The sequence below is a fragment of the Protopterus annectens genome, chromosome 6.part1 (assembly GCF_019279795.1).
Source record: "Protopterus annectens isolate FY-2018-M chromosome 6.part1, PAN1.0, whole genome shotgun sequence".
Classification (NCBI taxonomy): domain Eukaryota; kingdom Metazoa; phylum Chordata; order Ceratodontiformes; family Protopteridae; genus Protopterus; species Protopterus annectens.
Window position 1 is genome coordinate 123,001,029 of NC_056738.1, and position 24,740 is coordinate 123,025,768.

Sequence of the window (24,740 nt, forward strand, 5' to 3'; positions counted from 1 at the left end):
CAGTGATGTTAACTGCATTGTAGAACTGCTAGGCAGGAGGCAGGGGCACCAATTATCCCTTGTTAACATGATGAAACCTTACCATGATCAGAGGCCCTGGTACTAAGTATTTACAGTAGGAGGCAGGAGGAGTCTGAAGTGGATCTATGTCAGGCTAGTCAGCAAAATGACAAGTTACTATGGTGGAGCCTAGGGTTGCAGGCATATTATATGACAGTGCAGCACTGTAGTGGGATAACCAATGCCAAGGCAGATGGAATCTCAAGACATGGTATAGGGTAATGTATTCCCAGATAGGCTCATTCCTCTCAAGCAACATTTCTCAAGGGGTACTTGAAAATCTAGCTTGAGTCTTCAAAGGGGGGGGGGGAGATGTGACAATAGGAGGTTCTACCAGCCATGCCAGGAGAAATAAAGCAGTGGATTCGTAACATATGCCAGCATAGCTAGCTGGAATTTTGTAAAGAATTATATGTCATTTATGTTTCAAACTGATGTGCGCAGATGCTTATGTTTAAAAACATATTTGTAAAGTTGCTTGTGTTAAAATATATCAACAGTGTGCCCTGCTGGAAAGAAAGGAAATGTATATGCATTATTACAACTGAATTAAATGTATGTTTCACTAGAGGATACTGGCAGAGGTTAATCACAATCCAGCTGCAGCAAACTTTAAAATATATCTGAAATTAAATTATCAGGTTTAAGCCATAAAGATGTTATCCCACAGTTTTGAATGGAGCCAGGAGTGCAATGCCTGTGCTAGAGAATAGGTTGTAGCTCCCATAAGATAAGAGGAATGGTTTTATGGTTTTATGACATCCAGGAGATCTGAGCAAAGCTCTATCTGTGTGTATGGTAGCACATAAGTGCTAAATTCCTGTCAGCTTCTAGTGGTGGTGATAGCATGAGAAAAAGAGTCAGTTGACCAGATGTATGTGATGTCATTCTTTAAGCCAAAAACAATATTTAGATATTATTAGGAGTTTGCTCTCAGCATTCTGTATTCTGTCTTGGATCTGACAACAAGGACCTCTCACCCACATTATCTTGCCTTGCGGCAATAAGTAACTAGGGAACAGTAATTCTTTTAGTCCACCAGGAATAGATAGTGAGACTAGCTAAATACTGTTTTTCTGTAACTCTGTGAAACTTTCCATCAATGTTATTTTTAATATTCCCTGTCACTGATCTCTGGTGTTTACTGTAAATAGATATTTAGTATTTTCTTGTTCTTTCATATATTTAAACTTTTCATTGTGGCTGGTCATTTTTAGAAAATATTTAAGCTTTAAGAGTATTTGCACATATTTATTTGGTGATAACTCTGTCCACTCCTGAAAGCCTTGCTGTTTGGCCAACATTACCTTTTGTATTCATATTAACTTCACTTCAGCATAATTGGATACCCTTTTTAAAGGTCTGTATTAGATCACAGACCGCTTAAAGAAGCGAATGGTGATTAATCGACCCTATGTAAGTGAAAGCTTACAATCTCGAACTGTCAGAACAGTGATTTTTTTTTCCTAGGGAAAGAATCGCTGTTCCAAAACACATACACACAACACAAGCACACCAAACAAACAGCAATCCACACACATACACCTAAAATCTTACAACTAACCCTACACTAAACTATACACACACCACTAACTATCCACTTACCTTAACCCAAACCCTAACCCTAAGGTCCATCACTATCGCACACTCACCTCACCCACTCCCTAACCCTAACTCACCTAACCTGCCCTAACCCTCATGTCCACACAATCGCACACATACCTAACCTGTGCCCTAACCCTAACTCACCTAACCCACCCTAACCCTCACATCCACACAATCGCACACTTACCTGAACCCAACCCGTAACTTTCCACGACAGTGCTGAAAATACTGAAGCAACAGAAATGGACAAAAAAATCTTTCCCTAAGAAAGAATTTGGGTTTCTGTTGCTTCAATATTTTAAGCTTTCGCTCTGTAGCATTCGATATTAGAACATTCAAAGGTTTTAAACCTAGATGTTCTAAGATAGACACCTTTTTAAGTGCCTTATAGCAACTGACTGGTGACAGTGAATCTACCTTATAGTCTGGGCAAAGCTGGTAGAGTGGGTAATCTGTGCCAGCCTTTCCCAGGTATGTGTGTGTGAAAATGAAATCTCAAAGAGGGTTTGTATTAGGTACTTGGAGCAGGGACAAGAATGACTATTTTCACAGAGAGGGCGCTGAAGGACTTCACTTGGACACCTGGCTGAGGAACTAACCCCTACAGCCATACCAGTGTGCAGTCTTATTGGGGACCTGGAGGGGGTCAGAGAAATTCAGACCCTAGACTGAGTGTGTTTCATGTGTGCTCTTATGGGAAATTGTGCTTGATGCAGAGGGGTCTGCATCTGGAAATACTGAGGGTATCTATTTGTATTTCAAGGGTACATCATCTCCAATGTCAGTGGTGAGGATTCAGACTCCTTGATTACTGGCCCAGAGTGGGGACATCACATACTGGTGGCAGTGCTAGGATATTGAACTTCTGTAACCTTTAAGCAGTTGTGACTAAAGGTATGCATTCTCTCAGCAGCCACATAGTTTCATAGGTAGGTACTAGGCTATTGGCCCTAGGGCCTATATAAGCCTACCCAAAAAGGTACCCTGGCTTTCGCCACCCAAGAAAATTATTTTCCTGCGCCCCTGTCGAGCAGAGCCACAGAGGTGACTTCAGGGTGAATTTCCTATTTCCCATCCAATCATCAAGATTTTTCTTGAAGAGTGCTAATGAGGAGCTTTGTTTGATGTAGATAGGTAGTTTGTTCCAGAGTATGGGAAGTCTCTGGGACAGGAATCTATCCCTCCAGCATGTTCTGTTTATTGTGGTGACAAGGTTTAGGTCCCTAGAGCATGCGGATCAGAGGAACTGGGATTTCTTTAAATGGAGCATGTCCAACAGCTCTGGGTTTGACATAGCTTTGTATGTTAGGCAGAGATCGCCTCTGAGTAGACGATATGCAAGGGAGTAAAGCTGGAGTTTTTTTAGATGGTCTACATAGGGCATCTGTTTGAGGCTGGTAATCCTCTTTGTGAGGTATTTCTGTGGCCTTTCCAGTTATTGGAGATGTCTTGTGAGGTACATACCAAAAGGGGCGTTGTACTCTATAATGGGTCTAATGAGTGACAAGTAGAGGGGAACAATGACACTTCATTAGCAGTTTCGATTATGGCTCCTAGTTTGCAGTCATCTGCAAACTTCATTAGCCAAAGACCTTCTGTGTTAGCCTGTACTTCAGAAAAGTAGATACCAAACAGGAGAAGACCCAGGACTGAACCATCGGGTACTCCACTCATCACTGGTCTGAAGTCAGATTAGGAGTGTGGTACTTTCACAGTGTGGGTTCTGTCAGTGAGCCAGTTGGCAACCCATCTTGTGACACAGCAATTTACACCTAGTTTAGAGAGTTTATCTATAATTTCAGAGTGGGGGATGGTGTCAAAACCCTTGGCGAGATCTAGATAGACTGTGTGAACCACCTTACCCTCATCTGTGTCTTTGGTGACTGCTTCAAAGAAGTCTATCAGGTTTAGGAGACATGGGCTTCCTTTTACAAACCCAAACTGGGTGGGGTCCAGAGTTTGGAGATTACCAATGTCTTTGTGTATAAGATCCATGATGATACATTCCATGGCCTTGCAGACCGGGCACATTAGGGTAATGGGGCGGTAGTTCCCGGGGTCCATGGTGGCTCCGCCTTTGTGGAGTGGGATAACCTTTGCTGTGCACCATTCAGTGGGCACAGAGCCTGAGGTGAGGCTATGATTGAACATGGTGCTTAGGTGAGGTGCCAGTTCATTCTGCAGTTCATGTAGAATGCAGCCTGGGATGTTGTCAGGTCCCATGGATGCTGTGTTCTTGGTTTTGGAAAGTGTTGTTTTTACCTGTGCAGCCGTGATTACAGGAACTTTGCATTCTTATGGTATAGAGATGGGCCCTTTAGGGGGTGAGGGAGGGGGTAAAGTTAGCACTGAACCTATCTGCCAGGATGTTGGCAATATCAGTTGGTTCTGTATATTTATGGTCTTTGTGCTGTAACTCAGAGCAGATCTGAGTGTCGCCATTGAGATTCTTGACATAGCTATAGAATGCTTTGTGGCTGTCTTTAGAATCATAGTGATTTTGTTTTCATAACAAGCTTTGGAGGATTTTATGAGGGATCTCAGCTTCTTACTGAGGCTGACCAGGGAGTACCCCCAATCATGGAATTTTATTCTTTTTTGCAACAGTTTCTTTCTTCTGTTGTAGAGTTTGTTTATGGCAGGGGACCACCAGATTGGCTTCCTTTTTTTGGAGGATAGCATCTTGGTTCTGTTAGGGATAGCACGATCCATGCACTCGTGTAAGTGCTTATAAAGTGCATTTGTGTAGGATTTAGCAGTCATACCTCTATTGTCCGTCTGTGTGGGTGTCATAAAGTTTACACTTCTGTCTTAAGAAGCGTGAAGTTGACTTTGGAGAAACTTTTTATGGTGGTTTCCCTAATGGGGGGTGGGGGCAGGATGTGGATGCCTAGGGTGATTAGCTTGTGGTCACATCTGACATGGTGGACATTCAGAATTTCATATCACAAGAGTTTTATTCATTTCTTTTTTTTTTTTGTTAGTTTAGTTTAGTTGAGGAGAGCAAGCAAAATGTCAGCAGAGGATTATGGCAAGCTGATCAAGAACCAGTTGGCCATGGTGTGAGAAGCCAAATGACTTGTATATGCCAGCCTGACTAAAGAGGAAATTATTTCATCCTTAGTCGCTACTCAGACCAGCAACCAGGAGGATAACGAGTCTGATGATGGGAATTTGCTGCCCTCAGAAACAGGACCGTTCACATTTTCCTCAGAGGACTTAAAAATCTGTCTGGAGTTAAAGAGACTTGAACTGGAGGTGAATTAGAATCAGCAGAGAGACTGCAACATTTGGAGGCTGAAGACAATGAGAGATTGCAACATTTGGAGGCTGAAGACAATGAGAGACTGCAACATTTGGAGGCTGAAGACAATGAGAGACTGCAACATTTGGAGGCTGAAGACAATGAGAGACTGCAACATTTGGAGGCTGAAGACAATGAGAGACTGCAGCATTTGGAGGCTGAAGAAAATGAGAAGCAGCATCAACATGAGATGGAGATGCTGACTCTTTGCCAGGGTCACGGAGGTAATGGGGAAGGGAATAACCAAACCCCTGAAGCAATAAAGGTCAGTAAAATTCTTCCATAATTTACAGAGGGGGATAATGTTGATAGTTTTATTCATATATTGGAAAGGATATATAAACAGTATAATGTTGATCAAGGGCTCTGGGTATGGTTTCTAACCCCCTTACTCCATGGTAAAGCAGTAATTGCTGTTTCTAAATTGTTTGATATTGATTTTTTGAAATATGAAAAAGTCAAGAAATATTTACTTGAATGTTTTAAGTTAACACCTGAAGCTTACAGAAAAAAAAAGTTTTGTGAGCATAGATGCAAGGCAGGTGAAAGTGTATGTGATGATATTGCTGAGTTAAGCACTTAATTTCATAGGTGAGTGAGTGGGTGCCAGGTCACCCCTTCTAAAGGGCTGGCAGACCTTTTAGTGAAGGAACAAGGCCTTAGCACTTTGCCTGAGGACATGAGCATTGGTTGGCAAACCTAGAGTGCAACTCTGCAGATGAGCTGGGGATAATGGGGGATCTCTGCTTAGCAAGCCAGGCATTACTGCACAGGAAAGGGATACCCAGTACTGCACATGGATATAAGAGAACCCATGGTGGGCAGCCTAAATCACCCCAACAGAGTCCACCAGTAACCGGGGAAGCAACTAGTTCAGGCACACAACCAGGATCAAGGATTAAATGTTTTAAATGTAACCAGTGTGGCCATGTAGCATATAGATGTCTATGGAGCCAAGGTGGGGAGAAAAGGTAGGGGAGACAGCAAGTGGGAATAACAGTATGCCAGTGGTGAGTTGTCTGGAGACAATAGGGGTACAAAACTATCATAAGAGGTTATATCTTATCTTAGTGGAATGAAAACAGGCCACTGCTAAGAGAGATACAGCCTCTACAAAAACATTGTGTAGCCTGCAGTGGTTAAAGAGGAGCAGTATTTGCTTGGGTAGTCCACTCCAGTCAGAGGATTAGGAAAGACCCAATTCAAATGCCTTTTGCCAGGGTTCACCTTGACTAGGAGGGGGAAAATAAAGCAAAAAAGTAGGTGTGTTTGAGGATATCCCTGCAGATGTCTTGATAGAGAATAATTTTGATAATGCAGTACCTTGTGTGCAGCCAGTTACATGCAGTCATGCTTGGAGACAGGCATGTGGGACTGGTAACCTGGGGTAGACCTAGACAGACCTCATACCTGAAGCCAAAGCTGGTGAGGTGGCTTTTTCAGGGAGGGGAGCTACCCTGTGGCAGTGAGCCTGATGGTGAGCCCCAGCTGCTGGTAGATACTTATGTCCCCCTTGGAAAGAGTGACTGCAAGGGCAGAGGGGAGTGGTAGTAGCTAGGCTGACAGTGAGGCACCACTGTTAGAGGATGCCAGACTTCCAGTGGAAAGGGAGCTAGAAAGAGTCACAAAAGTAGAGCTGAGACAGGCACAGCTCTCAGATCCAACACTAAGAGGCTTGAGGGAAGTAGCTAAGGAGGCACTTGATTCTCAAGGAAAAGGGGATTATGTATACTGGAACAAAAGGTTAATGTATATGGAGCGGACCCCTGAGGGATGGATAGAGGGTGAGGTAATACAGCAGTTGGTAATGCCTACAGCCTGCCATCTGGCACTTTTAGCCATAGCTAGTGACATTCCTTTTGCAGGTCATATGGGCATAAAGCATACCAAGAGACATATTATGCAGAACTTTTATTGGCCTGTGATTGGAAGGGATGTAACAGGGTACTGCAGGACCTTTTAGCAGTGCCAAAAAGTAGGCAAGGCAGGAGAAAAGTTCAAAGCTCCTTTGATGCCTTTGCCTGTGATTGAGGAGCCATTTCAGAGGGCAGCTATGGATATTGTGGGGCCTCTGAGTACCCCAAGCTCCACAGGGAAGAAGTATATCCTGGTGGTAGTAGAATGTGCTACTAGATAATGTGAAACAGTGGTTCTGTCCTCCATTGATGCAGGAAATGTGGCAAATGCTTTGTTAGAGATTTTCAGCAGGGTAGGTTTCCCAAGAGACATACTGACTGACAGAAGTGCCAATTTCATGTCAGATCTGTTGGCTTTTCTGTGGAAGCACTGTGGAGTGAAGCACCTAAAGATCACCCTCTACCATCTCCTGACTAATGATCTTGTGGAGAGGTTAAATTCTATACTAAAGACCATGCTACAAGCATTTGCAGACCAGTTTAAGATAGAGTGGGACAAATATCTGCCCCATCTGTTGTTTGCTTACAGAGAAGTACACAAGGAATCCACAGGTTTTTCACCCTTTGATTTGCTGTATGAGCATAGGGTGAGGGGACCTTTAGATTTGATTTGTGATGAGCGGGAGAGTAACTGTGAATCCCACAAGGAGTCTGTTGTAGCATGTGTCCTAAACCTCAGAACAAGGCTTAAGGAGCTCATGGGCTTGGCTCAGGAGGACCTGGAAGGAACTCAACAGCAGAAAAAGTCTGGTATGACAGGAATGCTCAAGTCAGAGAGCATGTATTGGGGAAGGAGGTTATGGTTTTCATTCTTTTCGGACACAGTAAGCTGCAGGCAGCTTGAGAGGGACCCTTCAAAGTGGTAAGGAAGGTCACTGATATTAACTGCACTGTAGAACTGCTAGGTAGGAGGCAGGGGCACCAATTGTCCCTTGTTAACATTATGAAGCCTTACCATGATCAGAGGCGCTGGTACTAAGTATTTGCAGTAGGAGGCAGGAGGAGTCTGAAGTGGATCTATGTCAGGCTAGTCAGCAAAATGACAAGTTACTATGGTGGAGCCTAGGGTTGCAGGCATATTATATGACAGTGCAGCACTGTAGTGGGATCACCAATGCCAAGGCAGATGGAATCTCAAGACATGGTATAGGGTAATGTATTCCCAGATAGTCTCATTCCTCTCAAGCAACATTTCTCAAGGGGTACTTGAAAATCTAGCTTGAGTCTTCAAAGTGGGGGGGGGGAGATGTGACAATAGGAAGTTCTACCAACCATGCCAAGAGAAGTAAGGCAGTGGATTCGTAACATATGCCAGCACAGCTAGCTGGAATTTTTCAAAGAATTATATGTCATTTATGTTTCAAACTGATGTGTGCAGATGCTTAGATGCTTATGTTTAAAAACATATTTGTAAAGTTGTTTGTGTTAAAATATATCAACAGTGTGCTCTGCTGGAAAGAAAGGAAATGTACATGTATTATTACAACTGAATTAAATGTATGTGATTCAGTAGAGGATACTGGCAGAGGTTAATCACAATCCAGCTGCAGCAAACTTTACAATATATCTGAAATTAAATTACTTTATGGTTTAAGCCATAAAGATGTTATCCCACAGTTTGAATGGAGCCAGAGGTGCAATGTCTGTGCTAAAGAATAGGTTGTAGCTCCTATAAGAAGAGAGGAATGGCTTTATGGTTTTATGACTTCCAGGAGATCTGAGCAAAGCTCTATCTGTGTGTATGGTAGCACATAAGTGCTAAAATCCTGTCAGCTTCTAGTGCTGGTGATAGCATGAGAAAAAGAGTCAGTTGACCAGATGTATGTGATGTCATTCTTTAAGCCAAAAACAATATTGAGATATTATTAAGAGTTTGCTCTCAGCATTCTGTATTCTGTCTTGGATCTGACAACAAGGACCTCTCACCCACATTATCTTGCCTTACGGCAGTAAGTAACTTAAATAGGGAACAGTAATTCTTTTAGTCCATCAGGAATAGATAGTGAGACTAGCTAAATACTGTTTTTCTATAACTGTGTGAAACTTTCCATTGGTGTTATTTTTAATATTCCCCGCCACTGAACTCTGGCGTTTACTGTAAATAGATATTTAGCATTTTCTTGTTCTTTCATATATTTAAACTTTTCATTCTGGCTGGTCATTTTTAGAAAATATTTAAGCTTTAAGAGTATTTGCACATATATATTCGGTGATAACTCTGGTCATTCCTGAAAGCCTTGCTGTTTGGTCAACATTACCATTTGTATTAATATTAAGTTCACTCAGCATAATTGCATACCTTTTTAAGAGCCTAATAGTAACTGACTGGTGGCAGTGAAAAAGAGTTTCCTGTGTGCTCTTAAGGGAAATTGTGTTTGATGTAGAGAGGTCTGTATCTTGAAGTACTGAGAGTATCCATTTGTATTTCAAGTGCACATCTCTCTCAAGTGTCAATGGTGAGGATTCAGGCTCCTTGATTACTGGCCCAGAGTGGGGACGTCACACCCTCCAACAGGGTTTAGTCTATAGGTATCCAGAGTGACAGTGCAGGAGTGAAAGCTTTTGGAAGCTATCCAGTTGCTGTAATCTTGGCAGGATACACCCATAAGGCTACTGCAGCAGTGAAGATATCAAAAATCTACTGTTATGGGTAAGTGCAACTTGCACATCTGCACTTTCTTTTTTTTTATTTGTGTTGTGTAAGTCCATGAAGTAATCCAAATAACACCTTCCTTCCTTTAGATCTTTAATGAAAGATCACATATTCCTTATTTGAGAGGCATCCAAATCTTACTACAGCATCAACACTGAACATTGTAAGACACAGCATTTACTAAATCATTTGTTTTTTACAGGAAGGCTGTTCTCCCTGCAACCTCACCTCATAATATATTGCCCTTGGTGTCATACAAGCTTGGGGAAATGAAAAGATTTTAGATAAAAATCACCATTTCCCTTTTCTCTGTGTCAAGCAATCTTGGACACATCATTAAAAAGCTCCTGCTATAAAGAACCATCCAACATATTGCGAATAACTGTGTAATATAATCAACCATCGACAACATAAACAATTTCCTAATACTGATACAACTGTTTAAGTGTTAACAGAATCTAACATGATGAAACAGAGTACTCCCCATGCTGTGTTTTGTCATAGCAGGTCGTCCTGATTCAGATATGTCACAGTGCACAGGAAGTAGTCACTGACAGGGTTGGAAGTCACTGTAATATGAGGGATGTGGATTCTTGGTGGAATGAGTAGCTGGGAGGAAGTACTCTAAAACCTTCCAGCTCTTATATTCTAGCAACTCAGGAAAGGGCAGGCAAAGGGGAAGTGATACAGTGACCTGTGCAGATTATATAAAGGCATTGTTTTAAGCAACAGACTTTCTGTGGTTGTAACATTTTCCCTTTTGCACATTCCATTTTAAAGTCACAGTTCACTTTATCTGTTATAAAAGTGTCAATTTTATGTTTCAGTGCTTGTTTTATTTTTAAATCACTGTACTATTTTAAACGTCTGTACCACCTGCATTTTAAGCAAATGCAGCAGTCTTGCTTAGCACAGAAAAGAAAACTCCACCTTCCCAGCTGTTAAAGCAAAGTCTGAATGGAAAACTTACCAAAAATAGAAGAAATTATGAACCTTTTCTCAATATTGCTATTAATAGTGACTGTAATTAACCCATTGGATGAGGGCAGCTATATTTCTGTATAGGACAGTCTCTCATATGTGTAAACCACATAAACTGTGTATTATTTGTATTATTCTTACTATCCTTTTTGTTTCTAACAGCACAGAGTTCTTTTGCGTCAGTTTAGCATGGGTGAGGAAAAACAACAAAAACGTCAGCCGATCAGAGGTATTGATGAAAGTAAGTATACTTGTAATTATTATTTACATCTACTATATGAATTTATTCATTTTGTATACTATCTCTTGAGGTATTTTTCAATCATCATTAATAGAAACTTGCCTTTTGTAAACTACATTGCCAATGTCTGTCACTAAGAAAAAGAAAATCAATCTTCTTATACATTTGGTATGCTCTTCATGAACATGATACACAATTGCATAGGTCTGTTTTGCTGTAAAACACCCATGTACCATGCCTTATACAATTCATTGATATCCACCAGACCCCTTGGAATACAATGGAACAATTGCATTCCTGGACTCCTGAGTGAGAGAAAATGTGTGTGTGTGTGTGTGTGTGTGTGTGTGTGTGTGTGTGTGTGTGTGTGTGTGTGTGTGTGTGTGTGTGTGTGAGTATGTGCATCTGTGCATGAATGAGAGTGTGCGTGTGTCAGTGTCTGTCCTTGAGTGACACTATAACAATGTGCTTATGTGTATGTACATGTGTGACTGTGTGCCTATGAAAGTGTGTGTGTGTATGTGTGTGTGTGTATTCAGATGGAGATCCATAATATAGTTTGTGATTCACAAGTAAGAGACTGTTGAATTACACATGGAAACAGGAAAGAGAAGCTACAGATGTACAATGGTGGCTATCATTCTGCAAATATGGCACCATAATGCTTTATTGCCAAGGCATGACGATGGATTGTTCAGCCAAACATAACTGATCAATACTATAACCATTCCTGGGAATGACACTCCAGGCAGAACAGTAAAATAGCATGGAATATAATGACATATTCAGGGTTGTGCTGTGGTACAGACAAGCTCACCACTACAACCAAAGCTGGGCCTTCCAACACAGTGACCCAGCTAGAATACCACCAATATGAGTGACTGCTGTAATGTTAGATCCTGTCATTAGCATATAATGGAATTGTCCCCTGCCATGACTGTGGAGGTCCATAGACATGGGCTGAACTGCTTCAGCACTTGCAGCAAAGAAAGTCAATAGCTATAAACATGGCATCTGGTGTATGTGTGTGTCTGTCAGGGTTTGTGTGTCTTTGCCAGAGTGAGAGCATATCAGCATCTGTTTGTCTGTGCATGAATGACAGTATAACAATATGCTTATGTGTAAATAACTGTGTGTGACTGTTTATCTATGTGTGTGTGAAAATGTGTCAGTGTCTCTGCATGAGTGTGACAATGTCAGTGTCTGTGAATGAGTGACAATATAACAGTGTGCTTATGTGCAAATAATTATGTGTGACTGTTTGTGTGTGTGAAAATGTGTCAGTGTCTCTGCATGAATGTGAGCATCTCAGTGTCTGTGTATCTGTGCATGAATGACAGTATAACAATGTGCTTATATGTAAATATGCATGTGTGTGCATGTGTGTGTAAGAGACAATGTGTCAGTGTCTCTTGTGTCCATGCGTGAGAGTGTGTCATTACAAAGTGTTTGTGCATGAATGACAGTAAAACAACGTGCTTATGTGTATGTATGTGTGTAACTGTGTGCATGTGTGTGACAATGTGTAAGTATCTGTGTGTCTGTACGAGTGAGAGTGTGCCAGTGCAGTGTATCTGTACATGAGTGACACTCTAACCATGTACTTATGTGTAATGTAAGTAGGTACATGTATGACTCTCTGTGTGTGTGTGTGTGTGTGTGTGTGTGTGTGTGTGTGTGTGTGTGTGTGTGTGTGTTAGTGTGTTAGAGTCTGTGCATGAATGAGAGTGTGAGTGTCAGTGTCTGTCTTTGAGTGATTATTATTATTTTCTAACTTCAGTCTTTAATGATTTGCTACTGATTTGACAGAAAACCACAATTTTATGAAAAATGAACCAAAAATTTGAGGCAAAAATCTGGGCATTCTGCGAAAATCTGTACAGTTGAGAGGTATGTGACTCACCCTCAAAATAAGTAAGATAATGCCAATAATTTATGTACACCAACAAAGCATTCTAGCTAATTAAAGAACATACCATACTTAGTTAGAGGCACAGTTAATTATTTGCATTAAGGTTTCACTAATAAAGCAGCAAGTGTGTCAGGTTTCAAGGTTGGGTATTCCACCTGTGAGCTGACAAATTGTGTTACTAGGATATAAGACTCCCTTGTTGTTGCACATAGCATGGGAAATAGTTGCTTATACACTGATGAAAGTAGTGAAGCATTGTGGGTACAGTCTAGTCTTTCATGTCATATCAGGAATTTTCAGCTTCAAGAAAAATTTCAAAGGGTGATGTTTACCAATGGCATTAATTGCAAAAATAGCATACTATTTGCAACAAAAACTGCCAAATTTATATGGTATAGTGAGGAGATTACTCTCAAAACTAAAGGTAGATTATTCACATTTGTTAAGGAAAGTGTAGCAAATCACTTTAACCATGTTAGACCTAAAAACAAGACTTTGCTCCTAATCTGGAATGTTTTAAACTGGTTTTGGTCCCAAAGGGATGCATCTCCAAAATCATCTGGCATTTGTTTACATTCTGCATGGAATTATGCTGGGATAATTTCTTAAAAGTGCTCTTAGGCTATCTTCTCTGCTTCAAAGGCAAAACAGCAGCAATACCATGAATTTTAAAGCATAAAAAATATATTAACATAATAATTTATGTCACACCATAAAGAGAGTTTTAAATCTTATTTTTATACACAATTGCATATTTTAGCCTTGGTGTCAATGGTTGGCTAGCTTTTATATACATTAACCTGAACAGAACCAATACTTCACTTGTGTTTTAAACCCAGTGTTTTGGAAATACTCCATTGTCAGTTTATAATGACAGTTTTGACTTTAATGTATCATAAATACCAGCATTTCTGTAATTCTTGTAACATTTTAGAACAATTCAGTTAGATACTCAGCGTTATTTAACATACTGCATGAAGTGAATGCATTAAAGGCAAGATAACAACAGCATCTTGTATATGTGGATGCTAGTCTGCCCTACTTCAAAACTGTGATTTTATTATAACATTGGTGTAACATACAGCATGAGAAAAATCACGTTTTCTGAGACATTATCTTTACGTAAGAAAAATTGTGTCTAAAGTCAACATTTATATAAATCTATATGCATTTAATTGCCTTTACATTTCTGAATTAATGTTAAGATGTTTAAAAAATTACATCTGTTATTGCTACTTGGCTCAGATTATGAGTAAAGAGTCCTAGGACCATTTTACCTACCCAGCCATCAGTTGTAAAAAATAAGCATTATGTTAAATTCTGGTGTCATAACAACACATGAAAGATATGATTTTGACATTTATTGAGTTTTTCAGCTAGAACACAGATAATTTGCATATTTGTTACGAACCAAATGGTGGAAAATTGACAGATGAAATGGTTTTTTATGGTGAATGTTAGCCCTGACAAGTATATAACTTTTATCATTGAAACAGTCTGGAATTTTCTGCCAACATTCTCAGAAAAACATATTATAACACTTATCTATACAGCTTATTTAACCAAGGTGATTTTAGGTGCAAAGACATATGCATATTCATGTCATACTTATGATTCCATACAAGTCTATTTTAGGGTGGGTGTGCTATCATAATTCCATTCTATTGACAGAAAATGTCACTTTTAAGGAAGAGCATCTTATCTGTCTGACTCTATTCTATTGGTCTCTCTCTGTATATAGATATATATCTGTATTTTGTGTGTGTGTGTGTGTGTGTGTGTGTGTGTGTGTGTGTGTGTGTGTGTGTGTGTGTGTGTAGAAGTGTATATGGTATTATGTTTTGTCATTGTAAGCATTTATTGCTAGTTGAAATTTAGGGAAAATTCATCACTGGTATAGTTGGTTGAAATATGTTATTTCAGGATATTACAAAGCCACAAAGAAAGATAAATGAAAATAAAACCACCAGCCAGTAAACCAAAAAGAATTTATTCTGTTGCTCTCACTCTGACGTCTTGGCTACACCAGCCTTCAAGGAGTATAGGATGGCGCAGTGGCAGTAGCATTAATAAGCCTCATAGCAAGAGGTTCTCTGGTTCAATTCTGGGCTGATGTGCCTTCTTTGTGGAGTCTGCATGTCCTCCCTGTGTTCGTGTGGGTTTCCTCTGGGTGCTCTGGTTTCCTCCCACATTACAAAGACATGTATTTGGAGCATTTCTCCCTGGGCCTCTGCTGAAAACTGGCTTTGTCCCAAGTTAGATTTTCCCAGTTAACAAATGTTAAATAAATAAGTAAAATGTAAAACAAGTTCTTTAGTATTGTTTTGGTTATAACAAATGTAACTCATTGGTTTACATTTGTGATCACATTGACTGGTGATAAATGTTATCACCAAAAAGGTTGTTTTTACTTTCAATCACTCATTGGCAATAATTCATTATATTATCATAGATAGATAGAGATACATTATATTTATTTATATAAAGAATATGTACTATTCTGGTGTCATTAAATATATAGTACTGCATGTACATTTAATAAATGAGTTTCTTGCGTTGAGTGATGAAATCATGAATAATGATAAAGTTTTTATGTATAACACAGAAAGCAGACTCCCCCCCGACAAACACACACACACACACACACACACACACACACACACACACAAGCATTATGCGTATGCGCTTAACGCATGTTCTAGTTATTCTTTTTTCTGTTGTGTTTTAGTTTGATTACAGTTTACCCATTCATTTCAATGGGATATGGAAAATGCACAATTTTTCTGCTAAACTGACTTTTATATGTTATGCAGATGTCTTGGAATGGATTAGGACATGAGTCTAAACCTCAACAATAGCATAGCTGTGATGTAACTACTCAAAAAAAATCACTGATATAGTAAAGTCCGCAACTAGTCTATTAGTCACTGTCATGGGTTCATAGATTAGTACTAGGCTAACTAGGCTATGCTATTATAGAGTGTGGTGTTTTGAGTACTGGCATTTTCAATCATTTGTAACTGAAAAGTTACCCTTTCATGGTTTGGGAGTCAGTCATTGACAGCAGAAATACATTCTACATAAAATCTGTACATCATGAAAGTTGTAATGATTATTTTTTATGAAAACATTTCAGCTACCATATGGTGGCAATCCACTGAGCACAGAAAAGTCATCAAAGTCTGAGGACCCAGGTTGACAGTAGCCTTTCCTTTGACACTCATGTTGCTAAAGTAGTTGGGAAAACTAATATATCACCCTGATCATGAAGGGATTCACATCTAGATCAAGGGAGGTCACCGTCCCCCTGTACTCATCACTTATTAGACCTATGATTGAGTACAATGCACGTTCGAAGATATCTGACCAGACACCTGCTGCAGCTTAGAAAGGCCCCAAAAGTTCCTCACCAAAAGGATAAAGGGTCTCAAAAATATGTAATGTATGCTGCCGACTAGAAAAGAACTCCAGCTCTATTCAGTCTCATACAGCTTGCTCAAAGGTGACCTGTGCCTGACATATAAGGCCATGTCAAACCCAGATTTGATGAAGATATGCTTCACCACTCAAAAATCTAGATCCCTCAGAACCACAAAAGGCGGGAGACTTAGAAACCTTGACCACGGTTATAAATAGAGCGTCTGGAGGGGACAGATTCATCACCAGAACTCCCTATGCTGTGGGAACAAAATCCCGGTACATGTGAGGGCTGACACCTCTCTGGTCTTGTTCGAAGAGTCTTGACAATGGATGGGAGATTTGTAGATATACCCAGGGATTACTTCAAGCGTCACTGCTTGACAGGCACAGCAAAATGATAGGCATGGATTTTTATTCAGAAGAAGCTAAAGGGGTGGCGAAAGCCACATAGCTATATTTCAGGCTTATAAATGCCCTTGGGCAGATAGCCTAGTATGAACCTATGAACCTATGAACCTAATAGATGGGTAGACATGTACAGCTGATAATAGCCAGCTAATGTTCACCCACACCAGTAAAACCAGGATGTAGGTCAGGCTCTGTGAATCCACTTGTGCCTGCATGGTTTAAACACAGGGTCACATGTAAGGCCTCCTTTCATGATTCCTCAATATGCAGTGACGTCTGCTGCCATTTATTTAGAAGATTAGCTCTGGTTCTACCAGAGATCAAGTCCTAAGACCTATGTTTTATTCATTAAGGCTATAACTTCAGGGACTGTTTGGAGAGCTTTGATTTCCAGTACCTAGTGCAAACCTTTTTGGCAACAAGCATGAAGATATTCAACAGCCAGTGTGACTCATTAAAATAATTAATTGCCTGATCCAATCCAGTCAAAAACAAGGGGGGGGGGGGTGTGGTGAGTCTAAAAAAATGTTGTGACATACCTCTTGAAACTTGTTCTTAAAGCATAGAAGGGCAGTCAAAGAAAATATTTATCCAGGCCCCTAGTACATACATCTGCCTCATATCTTCAGCTGCAGTGAACAACTCCTGGGCACATTTTGTGTAATCTTGATGGCATGTAAATGAACTTAAAGAGGAACTGACACCCAAAGAATCAGAATTTGCATGATTTAGTGCTATACATAATTTAGTGAAGCACCTGGGGGCTTGTAAAATCTCTTGCCATTGGCAGTTGAACAAGGTTATTCTCAGGTCCCATTCCCATGGCAGTCAATATCTATCTGTCAGCATAGCCTTGTATAAATGACTGAATATCCCTTTCTGTGTGCTACACCTGCTCTGCTGTCAAGCACCTACCATGTTAAATACAGTCTGTCTTTTGGCTGTATTTTCTCCAACTTCAACTTATTGACTTCCTGCATTAATCTATTGTATGGGTCATCTCATACAGCCCCCACCATCACCAAGTTATCTAGGACATACTCCCAAAAGTGCAAGTGTCCCAACATGTCCAGATCTCTTAATATTCACCCTTTAAATAGTCCCTAATAAGTGGCATCTTCAATTGAACATAGGTCCAGAAACCAACCCATGAGGTCACAATGTCTCAAAGCACAATCTGCCTGTTAATTATCCTGCCATCAAAGATTAATTTGGCATAATATAGGCATCTTCTACTGACCAAGGCCCTGCTGAAGCATGCATTCAGTCCCCCAGTTGACTTACCATCATGTCTCATGAAACTGCATCAGGGGATTGTGAGGCCAGGAACTGGAAGAGTTTCAGTCAACCTACAGCCAAGTATGTGTCCGGGGGGGGGGGGGGGGGGGGGGGGGGGGGAGGGGGGGGGGGGGGGGGGGGGGGGGGGGGGGGGGGGGGGGGGGGGGGGGGGGACGGGGGGGGGGGGGGGGGGGGGGGGGGGGGGGGGGGGGGGGGGGGGGGGGGGGGGGGCGGGGCGGGGGGGGGGGGGGGGGGGGGGGGGGGGGGGGGGGGGGGGGGGGGGGGGGGAGGGGGGGGGGGGGGGGGGGGGGGGGGGGGGGGGGGGGGGGGGGGGGGGGGGGGGGGGGGGGGGGGGGGGGGGGGGGGGGGGGGGGGGGGGGGGGGGGGGGGGGGGGGGGGGGGGGGGGGGGGGGGGGGGGGGGGGGGGGGGGGGGGGGGGGGGGGGGGGGGGGGGGGGGGGGGGGGGGGGGGGGGGGGGGGGGGGGGGGGGGTTTTTTTTTTTTTTTTTTTTTTTTTTTTTTTTTTTTTTTTTTTTTTTTTTTTTTTTTTTTTTTTTTTTTTTTTTTTTTTTTTTTTTTTTTTTTTTTTTTTTTTTTTTTTTTTTTTTTTTTTTTTTTTTTTTTTTTTTTTTTTTTTTTTTTTTTTTTTTTTTTTTTTTTTTTTTTTTTTTTTTTTTTTTTTTTTTTTTTTTTTTTTTTTTTTTTTTTTTTTTTTTTTTTTTTTTTTTTTTTTTTTTTTTTTTTTTTTTTTTTTTTTTTTTTTTTTTTTTTTTTTTTTTTTTTTTTTTTTTTTTTTTTTTTTTTTTTTTTTTTTTTTTTTTTTTTTTTTTTTTTTTTTTTTTTTTTTTTTTTTTTTTTTTTTTTTTTTTTTTTTTTTTTTTTTTTTTTTTTTTTTTTTTTTTTTTTTTTTTTTTTTTTTTTTTTTTTTTTTTTTTTTTTTTTTTTTTTTTTTTTTTTTTTTTTTTTTTTTTTTTTTTTTTTTTTTTTTTTTTTTTTTTTTTTTTTTTTTTTTTTTTTTTTTTTTTTTTTTTTTTTTTTTTTTTTTTTTTTTTTTTTTTTTTTTTTTTTTTTTTTTTTTTTTTTTTATTTTTTTTTTTTTTTTTTTTTTTTTTTTTTTTTTTTTTTTTTTTTTTTTTTTTTATTTATTTCTTTTTTTTTTTTTTTTTTTTTTTTTTTTTTTTTTTTTTTTTTTTTTTTTTTTTTTTTTTTTTTTTTTTTATATGGTATTATATGTTTTGTCATTGTAAGCATTTATTGCTAGTTGAAATTTAGGGAAAATTCATCACTGGTATAGTTGGTTGAAATATGTTATTTCAGGATATTACAAAGCCACAAAGAACGATAAATGAAAATAAAACCACCAGCTAGTAAACCAAAAATAATTTATTCTGTTGCTCTCACTCTGACGTCTTGGCTACACCAGCCTTCAAGGAGTATAGGATGGCGCAGTGGCAGCAGTAGCATTGTCGCCTCATAGCAAGAGGTTCTCTGGTTCAATTCTGGGCTGATGTGCCTTCTTTGTGGAGTCTGCATGTCCTCCCTGTGTTCGTGTGGGTTTCCTCTGGGTGCTCTGGTTTCCTCCCACATTACAAAGACATGTATTTGGAGCATTTCTCCCTGGGCCTCTGCTGAAAACTGGCTTTGTCCCAAGTTAGATTTTCCCAGTTAACAAATGTTAAATAAATAAGTAAAATGTAAAACAAGTTCTTTAGTATTGTTTTGGTTATAACAAATGTAACTCATTGGTTTACATTTGTGATCACATTGACTGGTGATAAATGTTATCACCAAAAAGGTTGTTTTTACTTTCAATCACTCATTGGCAATAATTCATTATATTATCATAGATAGAGAGATACATTATATTTATTTATATAAAGAATATGTACTATTCTGGTGTCATTAAATATATAGTACTGCATGTACATTTAATAAATGAGTTTCTTGCGTTGAGTGATGAAATCATGAATAATGATCAAGTTTTTATGTATAACACAGAAAGCAGACTCCCCCCTGACAAACATACACACACACACACACACACACACACACACACACAAGCACATGCGTGTGCGCTTGCACGCATGTTCTAGTTATTCTTTTTTCTGTTGTGTTTTAGTTTGATAACAGTTTACCCATTCATTTCAATGGGATATGGAAAATGCACAATTTTTCTGCTAAACTGACTTTTATATGTTATGCAGATGTCTTGGAATGGATTAGGACATGAGTCTAAACCTCAACAATTGCATAGCTGTGATGTAACTACTCAAAAGAAATCACTGATATAGTAAAGTCCGCAACTAGTCTATTAGTCACTGTCATGGGTTCATAGATTAGTACTAGGCTAACTAGGCTATGCTATTATAGAGTGTGGTGTTTTGAGTACTGGCATTTTCAATCATTTGTAACTGAAAAGTTACCCTTTCATGGTTTGGGAGTCAGTCATTGACAGCAGAAATACGTTCTACATAAAATCTGTACATCATGAAAGTTGTAATGATTATTTTTTATGAAAACATTTCAGCTTTGAAATGCAGACAATCCCCTCAGCTATAAGGCAAACACTTTCTGACTGGGTACACTTCCAGTAACTGACAGTGATTAAGTGAAAGAAATTCTTTACATAGTGATGTATTTCATCTTTCTTTTACATACACATTCTGCCATTGACAATCTTGATTCACACTTGTGTAGCTGTGAACTAGTGACATGTCAATTGTTTTACACACTTTTGTACATGCACGCACACACAGACACACACACACACCTACACAGCCCCTAAGAATCCATATCCACAATGTTTTTTTTTCTTTTTTTGTGATCAGTTCACACTTTTGTTCTTCTCGCTTTCATGCATAGGGTAATCCTCGCAGTGTAATCTTCACGTTTTGACTGGTTAGACCACAGGTGTTTGCCAGTGCTCAGATGAAATATATTCTGTCTGTAGCAATGGACTTGGCTTTTTTCACACACACAGCTGATAGACTTGCTGTACAGAGCTGGAATCTATTTCAAACTGATAAGTACATATTTTGCCACTTTATACACTTGCCTATTATTTATAGTGGTGCTGTATTGTTTCTGTTTCTGTCACTTGTGTCTCCACTGTTTTTCTCACCCACCCTCCCTGTTCTTGTCTTGGTGTTAGTCTCGGTGGCTTTGAAACTGTCCGCCCCTCTTGTAAGTTTGTATTTGGATACTCCCTCTGGGCCTATCTCATTTGCTCAGTCAACTGAGTGCAGTGAGATCATAGGCACTCCTACTGTGTACAAAGAGAGTATTTGAGAAGGACAATCCCTGTAGCCTCTTAATCCTGCTGTGTTCCCTCCCTCAAAAAAAAAAAATATATATATATACATATATATATATTTATTCAGCTGCTCTTACTATAACTGTCTTAGTTGCTGTTCTGCGGGCTGTTATCTGTTCAGTTGTTCTTACTCTGCACTTATTACTGTTTGTTAGTAGCCTTCTAATTTAATGCCTTCTGCACTTGTTTTTTAGTCATTTGTTAATTTAATTGCATTTAATTAAACTGTATTTGCTGTAATATTGATATATGTGTGCTAGCCTGCACTGCATTTGGATTGTATTTACTGCTGTTTTAGCTGCTTTTCTGTTTAAAAAAAATAATAAAAAAAAAAAAAAAAAAATTCCAAGCTTATTTCCTGCCTTTCCTGTAACTTATCTAGTCCAGATACAGACTTGCTGTATCCAGGTCTGTTTGTAAGCTCCTGAGCCCCCCAAGCCTTTCTGTGTTGGAGAGAAGCCTTCTAGCTTATCAGTGGGAGTGGTAAGCACTAGGTAGCCTATCTACCACAGGAGAAGAGGTTTCCGGCCCATAAATTAGAGTTTATTGGCCGTTTGTAAAGCTCTTCCATCTCTTTCAACCTTCTGATTCAAAAGCCTGTGTTTGTGCTTGTTTCCTGCCTTTCCAGCTACTAGTCTAGTCCAGGTACAGATTTGCTGTATCCAGGACTCTTTGTAAGCTTCTGAGCCCCCCCAAGCCTTTCTGTGTTGGAGGGAAGCCTTCTAGCTTATCAGTGGGAGTGGTAAGCATCAGGTAGCCTATCTACCATGGGAAGAGTGGGTTTTGGTCCATAAATTGTAGTTTATTGGCCGTTTAGGCAGTTTTCATCTCTTTCAACTTGCTGGCTTAAAAGCCTGCATTTGTGCTTGTTCCCCACCTAGTCTAGTCCAGGTACAGACTTGCTGTATCCAGGACTCTTTGCAAGCTTCTGAGCCCCCCAAGCCTTTCTGTGTTGGAGGGAAACCTTCTAGCTTATCAGTGGGAGTGGTAAGCACTAGGTAGCCTATCTACCACAAGAGGTGTGGTTCTGGCCCAGAAATTGTAGCTACTGGCCATTTCGGCAGTTTTTCCCATCTCTTTCAACTTTCTGGTTTAAAAGCCGCACTTGCACTTGTTTCCCACCTTTCCTGTTACTAGCCTAGTCCAGATACAGAGTTGCTGTATCCAGGACTGTTGGTAAGCTTCTGAGCCCCGCAAGCCTTTCTTTGTTGGAGGGAAGCCTTCTAGCTTATCAGTGGGAGTGGTAAGCACTAGGTAGCCTATCTACCACAAGAGGAGTGGCTCTGGCCCAGAAATTGTAGATTTATGGCTGCTTGGGCAGTTTTTTTTCCATCTCTCTCAACTTTCTGGTTTTAAAGCCCGTGTTTGTGCTTGATCCCCACCTTTCTCGTAACTAGTCTAGTCCAGGTACAGATTTGCTGTATCCAGGACTGTTTGTAAGCTTCTGAGCCCCCAAGCCCTTCTGTTGGAGTGCAGCCTTCTAGCTTATCAGTGGGAGTGGTAAGTACTAGGTAGCCTGTCTACCACAAGAGGATTGGTTCTTGGCCCAGGAATTGTAGTTTATTGACCATTCGGGAAGTTGTCCATCTCTTGCAACTTTCTGGTTTAAAAGACCACATCTGCGCTTGTTTCCCATCTTTCCTGTAACTAACCTACTGGAAAGCACTAGAAAGCCTTAAACTGATATAAGCCTTCTAGCTTAAAAGAGAGACTTTGGAGTGATCGAGTATCAGTTTTCTGTATTTTCTTGCTGTACTTAACTGTTTTCCGCCTAAACGCTGATTTTCCAGCACTTATTGTGATTTAAAAGCTTGTTTTTTCACATATTGTACTTATTTGACTGCCTGCACTTTTAAAAAGTTGTTTTTGTTTAAATAAATTGTTTAACTGTTGTAGGCTACACACTAAAGTGTGATAGCCTTTTCTGATCACTTGTAGTCATTTAAAGCTGTTTTAAGTGTACTTTTTACTGTTTTTGCCTTATCATTTAAAAAAAAAATAAATAAATAAAGTTCTTGTTTCCCGCCTTTCTAAGCTAGTATAGTCCAGTTTTCAGGCTAGTGCTGAATTCAGGGCTGTGTTACAATTTTCTGAGTTGCCCATACCTTACTTGGCTAGAGGGAAGTTTCTCTGTTCACCTGTGAGAGAGGGGAACGTTGAGCAGCCATCTGTCCCTGGAGGAGTGGTTCCAGCCCAGAAGTTAGTAGTTTAAAAAACGCGTTGCATGGTTGTGTGTGCCGGGCAGCACCAGTTAGCTAGGGTTAAATTATTCCTGGCTCCACTAAGTCTCCTTCAGTTTTTCACTTGAAACTAGTCTAACTCTCAACCTAAGCACTCAAAAAGCATCCTACAGTCCAGCACTTGCTCAGACCTAATAGCAAGCACTAATATATGCCGACACTTGACTGTCCAGCAGGGCAAGGCTCTTTATCCACCCCTCACCAACCAAGCGACTAAGCAGCTCACCCTACTATTCAGGCATGACCAAAGGACAACTTCAGGTGTACTCTCCAGTCCAGCTAGTGAATCTGGGTATCCTGAGGCAATGTTACAACTGCCTCATGTACACAGACAGCCCTCTCCTCCTACCACAAAACACTAACATATGTGAGAGATGCAATTATACAGCCAAACTGGAGGCTAAGGTATCTCCACCAAAGACTGGAACAGACAGTCATGAGGAGAAGGTTAACACTTGCACCACACCTCCAGCCTCACATAGGCCTACTAAACCAGCACTGGCAAAAGATACACATAAATACATGAAATCATACTCGGAGGCTCTAAATAAAAACCTGCAAAAGCATCAGAGAGCTCCAAAGCAGACACCCACAAAACCTGCACCTCCCATCACAAACCATACAACACATAAAACACAAAATCAATGTGCCATACAATCACAGCCCTTAAGGCAAAATAACATACCTAACACACTAGTAATAGGTGACTCAATAGTCAGGCACAGTGACGCCCCACTCTCTAGGCTGGACAAGGAGAAGGTTACTGTTAGCTGCCTGTCAGGAGCCAGAATCTGCCACATAACACAACCACTCAGGTCACTCCAGAACAAGTACAAATATGACTCTGTCATTGCTCATGTTGGTGTGAACGACCTGAGCCGTACCTTCCTGGACTACATGAAAAGAGACATGGAAGAGCTCTCTGATCATGTAGCCCAGGTGGGTATGACCCTGACCCTAAGTAGCATCCTGCCCTCACCAAGAATGATACCTCAGTATAAAGAAAAAATGATCAATTTCAACAATTGGCTAAGCTTCTGGTGTCATTCAAAGGGGATCCAGTGTCTGTCAGCCTGGGATGACATGCTCGACAAGCCGCATTGCTTCGCAAGAGACGGCTTGCACATGTCACCTCTTGGCTTTCGAATACTGGCCAAGGCTCTTGCTGCCCCCATATTGCCTTTTTTAGGAAAGGCTCAAAATTCAAACCCACCTCTGTAAACAGCACAAGTAAAAAACTGAGGGTTATGCTACTCAATGCCAGGAGTTTAAATCTCAAAATGCATGCGCTCGAAACACTCTTAAGTATGGAGAACGTCGCCATCTGTGCAGTAACTGAAACCTGGTTCAAGGCTCCAGAGGGCACTCCAGCACTACTGGGCTACAACTCATACCACACATTTCAGCCAC

At 40.3% G+C, this 24,740-nt stretch overlaps 1 protein-coding gene across 1 annotated transcript in view; it reads left to right on the forward strand.

Annotated features, from left to right (window-relative positions):
- The window catches only part of LOC122805263 (rap guanine nucleotide exchange factor 4-like), a 1,439,269-nt gene that overhangs the window by 752,276 nt on the left and 662,253 nt on the right, over positions 1–24,740 (forward strand). The window contains exon 16 of the mRNA XM_044075352.1: positions 10,682–10,760. Within this exon, the coding sequence (XP_043931287.1) occupies positions 10,682–10,760 (79 nt within the window). The remainder of the gene's footprint in view (positions 1–10,681; positions 10,761–24,740) is intronic.